Source organism: Rhincodon typus, chromosome 7 (genome assembly GCF_021869965.1).
Source record: "Rhincodon typus isolate 14 chromosome 7, sRhiTyp1.1, whole genome shotgun sequence".
NCBI classification, from domain to species: Eukaryota; Metazoa; Chordata; class Chondrichthyes; order Orectolobiformes; family Rhincodontidae; genus Rhincodon; species Rhincodon typus.
Window position 1 is genome coordinate 46,158,337 of NC_063338.1, and position 5,098 is coordinate 46,163,434.

A 5,098-nucleotide genomic window follows, 5' to 3' on the forward strand; every position below is an offset into this window, starting at 1 on the left:
TTTTTCCTTCACAGTTGTTTCTTTCCGTCTGCAGCAGCTGCCAAATTGCGGTCCACATTCCACACTGGTTAACCTGAATTCCAGCATGTACGGTGTCTCTATATTTAGTCTGTGGAGTTAAATTACAAAATCTTCAAGTGCAGCAAGCCACTGCGTTCTGCCTTTTCAGGCGAACCCTAGTACAGTGAACGCTACCTGCTCCCTTTGCCTTCGCAGCTTCCTCACCATGGACCCTCGGAAAGAATCAAGGGAAGAATCTCGGCTTTACCAAACCACCCTACTGCAGGATGGACTGAAAAATTTGCTGGATGAAAACAAATTTGTGGATTGTTCCCTGAAGGTGGGAAATAAGTTATTTCCCTGCCACCGACTAATCCTGGCAGCTTGCAGCCCTTACTTCCGTGAGTATTTCTTTTCAGATGTAAGTGAGGAAAAGAAACGTGAGGTGGTTTTGGAAGATGTCGATGAAAGTGTCGTGGATATGATCTTGAAGTATCTGTATTCCTCTGAGATAGAACTGACCGATGAGAACGTGCAAAATGTTTTTGCTGCGTCCAGCCGCTTTCAGATCCCCTCTGTTTTCACACTCTGTGTCACCTATCTTCAAGAAAAGTTATCTGCTAGCAACTGTTTGGCGATATTCAGGCTAGGACTCCTTTTGGACTGTCCTCGGCTTGCTATTGCTGCCCGTGAATATGCGTCCGCTCGTTTTGAACAAATCTGTAATGATGAAGATTTTATGCAACTGGCTTCTCATGAGCTTATCGGCATCATTGCGAATGACGCTTTAAACGTGGAGAAAGAAGAAACTGTATTTGAAGCTGTAGTAAGATGGGTCCGGAAGGACAAAGAGACCAGGGTCAAAAGTTTAGGAGAAATCTTTGACTGCATTCGTTTTCGTCTCATGACTGAGAAATATATCAAAGACCAGGTCGAAAAAAATGACATTATTAAAGCTAATCCAGATCTATTGAAGAAGGTGCAGGTGATTAAAGATGCTTTTGGAGGAAAACTTCCCAAGCCTGAGACAGGTAGTAACAAGAACGCAAAGAAAGGAGAAGGCGGTGAAGATCTAGCTAACGGTGATGTAGGTGACGAAGATCTGCTCCCTGGTTTTCTGAATGACATTCCCAGACATGGCATGTTCGTCAAGGAAATGATCATGTTAATTAATGACACAGTGGCGGTGGCATATGATCCAAATCTAAATCAATGCTTTCTGGTTGCAGTGGGTGATCAGATCCCCAAAAACCATGTTAGTTTGGTTACAAAGGGAAACCAAATTTTTGTTGTCGGTGGGTTGTACGTGGATGAAGAACTTAAAGAACAGCCCTACCACTGCTATTTCTATCAGGTACTCGTAAGTCTATCGAACTGTGAAATCAGATAATATTTTGTTTCAGAAAACGTGATTGTAATTGTTAATTTAGTTCACCCATTTTCAAAATCATTCCAAGTTTACTTATTTAAAAAATATAAGCAACCAGTTCCATTTCAATGTAGTCTCTTCCCTTCTGTTTCAAAATAGATATTGTGCAAAATATGATAATTTTATGAATTGTGTGCTCCACCTCAAATTCCTATCAAATCTCATCGGATTTCTGAATACGTTTGATATAAATATATCGAGAATCGGTCACAATTAAACTGGCTTTTCCGACGCTTTAGTTTGACAGTATCGCTAGTGAATGGAATGGCTTGCCACCGCTGCCTTCAGCTAGATGCCTCTTCGGGCTGGGAGAAACAGAAAACTTTCTTTATGTGATTGGTGGCAAGGATCTTCCAAACGAGCAGTCATTGGATTCAGTATTTTGCTACGATATGAAGTAAGTAAATCCAGATTATTTGCATGTTAACAAAATGTTATTTTTGAATAATTTTGTAGCAACTTCTAACAAAATGCTGCTCCAAACCAGTATAGTTAATCAGAACCATGCTTTCACAGAAATATTGTACAGTATACTATTCAGTGTCGTTACAGTTATAATTTAATATCAACAGTGAGCATATCAAATTCAGTCAGAATACAAGGACTGTCATTGAGATTATAGGTCCCATCCAAAACAGGATTATTTTACCCTCCATTAGCTCATTTAAATAGACCTATAATCATATTGGTTGAGTCAGTTCTGGGAACAGACTGCAAAAATGTAAGTATTGTAACTTGTATGTTATGTGACATTCACAAGGCATGATTAGAATCGCAATAGGAAAATTCGTCAGATAATGACGACGCAATATCATTTCTTTGTTGTTCAGTTTTTGAACAAGACACTTAGCTTCCCTGTGTCCAGTGTTCATTGTTTTATTAGACTTGCACATTAAAGAAGGGTTCAGTACATTAACTTTGAGTTCAGGTGAGTTTTCAACGAATGTAGTGTTGAAAGACTTCACATTATTTAATTTCAATTTCAATATTGGGAAAGCCAGAGACAAGTTGCTCCAAGTTTTCATTTTCCACTACTCAGGACAATTGTATGAATGCTTTCTCTCCACAAATACTGCAAGACCTGCTGTGCATTTCCAAAAAAAAATCTGATTTTATGTATACACCACGTTGCTCAATTGTATGCAGAATGTCTTTTCAATTGACAGCAACATCCTGTCAGTGATAAATGACACTTGTACGGCCGTTGTATTTATGGCAGTGTGAAGTGGCTTGTTTAGACTATTTTAAAACTTAAGGTATCTTTCCACGATTATTTGAGGCAATCACCTTCCGTAATTTTCAGCATATTCATGAACTAAAACGTAATTTTTAAAACAGGTAAACATTGAAGAATGATGGATACAATAAAAAATAATTTAATGCATTTTTTTCAGCAACCTAAAATGGAATGAATCCAAAGCATTCCCGTTTAAGATTTATGGCCACTCTGTGGTTTCACATAATGGATTAATCTATGTTATTGGCGGGAAGACTGATGACGCGTAAGTAATCATACATTTCCTACATTATGCATTAGTTCTAGACTGGCATGACTGATTTACTCAATCATTTTTAATTTAACCACAGCAAATGCATCAACAAATTGTTTGTCTACAATCCCAAAAAATCTGAGTGGAGGGAACTGCGAGCTATGAAGACAGCACGTGCCATGTTTGGAGCTGCTGTCCATCAAAACAAAATCTGGGTTGTTGGAGGAGTCACTGATGATGGCCTGACAGCTGCAGCTGAAGCATATGACATAATGAATAATAAGTGAGTATAATCAAACAGAATATAAAACTTGGCCATTTTAGTCTCCCAAGGAGATACTGGAGATGTGATTTTGTTACATTTAAGGTGCTGGAATCTGCTAAAAGGTATATTTAAGTTGTTGTCCATATATTTCTTCACATAGAGTGATCAATACATCAGTTGATTCCCAGGAAGAGTAGTGGAGGCAAAGTAATTGTACAATATTTTCAGAAATATTTGGATGTTGCAATGGTGGAACTGTAGAACCATTCCGTAGAGGTTTTTAACTTCATTATGAATTTTTGTACCAGAGACTAGGATTATGATATAGCACCAAGAAAGATTTTCCATGGGTTGAGGTCAAATAGAATGAGATTGAAATACTAAGCTTAGCAAATAGAGGAACAGAAAGGAATAAATAGGATCACATACACTATTAGTCTTGATCTTGCCATGTAATATCACAAGAATCCTTCACAAGTGACAGTACAATCTTGGATACAATAATTAAAATATGAAGACCTAGATAACAGTAGGGTATGGGCTGATAGTTGGCAATTAATATTGGTGTCACACAAATGCCAAGCAATGACTGTCTCCAACAAGAGGGACTTTAATTTTTTTCACCTTTTATGTTTAATGACATGCCATTGCTGATCCGCCCACTTTCAACATCCAGATAAGCATTGACTAAAATCTTCAGCAAACCAGTGATGTAAGTATTGTGACCAAAAAGGCAGATCAGAGTCTGTGAATTTTGTGGCAGGTAACTCACCTCCTTACTTCCTAATGTCTGTTCATCATGTGTAAAGCACAAATCAGATGTGTTACAGAACATTTGATGGAATGCTTTCCACTTGCTGGGATGAGTATAACTCCAACAACACTCAAGAAACTTATGACATTCAAGACAAACCAGCCCAGGAGATTGGCACTCAATTTACCATTTTAAGTATTCACTATCTCCATCACCAATGCACAGCAGCAGCAGCAGTGTGTACCAACTACAAGATGCAGCATCTACACTGCAGCATCTCACCAAGGCTTCTATGACAACACCTTTGTGACCTCTACTACCTAGAAATTCAAGGGCCGCATATGTCCCCCTTTAAGCTTCAAACTATCCTGACTTGGGACTAAAATGCCATTCCTTTATTGTTGCTGGGTCAAAAACCTGAAATTCCCTTTATAACAGCACTGTGGAGGTAGCTACACCATATGGACAGATGCTGTTCAAAAGATGATTCCATAGTATCTTTAAAGGGCAATCAAGGATGGGCAATAAATGCTGGCATTGCCACAACTCAAGAGCAAATAAATTAAAATCATTTAAAGGCATTTTAGCCATGAGCAACAACATTTCATCAACAGAAATCCAGAAATTGCAGTAGAAGGATTCCCCACTCCTCTACAGGGAGGACCTGAAAGATGGCGATCTTTTAGAATCACTCGAATTCGTGAACTTGCATTTATTTTTGTTTGTCACGTGCTCTAAAGACCCTTGAAGGAGGTGGGCTTTGTTAAATCAGGTGGAACTAGGTATTTGACAATAGGCCAAAATTCATAATTCATAAACCTCTGGCCTTGCAAAATTTTATATATTTTGTGTAATTTTGTACACTCTACAAAAGGAGCTGGAATTGGCCATTGGCCCTTTACATCTGTTGTGCCATTCAATAAAATCTTTGCTGATCCTCTACCCCAATTTGACATTCCCTCACTATTTCCTTGTCCCTTAATTTCCCTACTACCCAAAAGTCTAGCTGACACCATATTGAATATACTCAATGACTAAGCACTCAAAACTCTCTGGGATACAGATTTCCAAAGATTCACAACCCTGCAAGTAAGAAATTTCCCATCTCAATCCTAAATGGCCAAATCATTCTGATACAGAAACTGAGTTCTAGATTACTC

General features: G+C 38.4%; 1 protein-coding gene across 1 annotated transcript in view; it reads left to right on the forward strand.

Annotated features, from left to right (window-relative positions):
- The first annotated feature begins 226 nt into the window (after nt 1–226).
- The window catches only part of klhl41a (kelch-like family member 41a), a 34,996-nt gene continuing 30,124 nt past the window's right edge, over nt 227–5,098 (forward strand). The window contains exons 1-4 of the mRNA XM_020535190.2: nt 227–1,354; nt 1,669–1,826; nt 2,824–2,931; nt 3,017–3,202. Of these exons, the coding sequence (XP_020390779.2) occupies nt 227–1,354; nt 1,669–1,826; nt 2,824–2,931; nt 3,017–3,202 (1,580 nt within the window). The remainder of the gene's footprint in view (nt 1,355–1,668; nt 1,827–2,823; nt 2,932–3,016; nt 3,203–5,098) is intronic.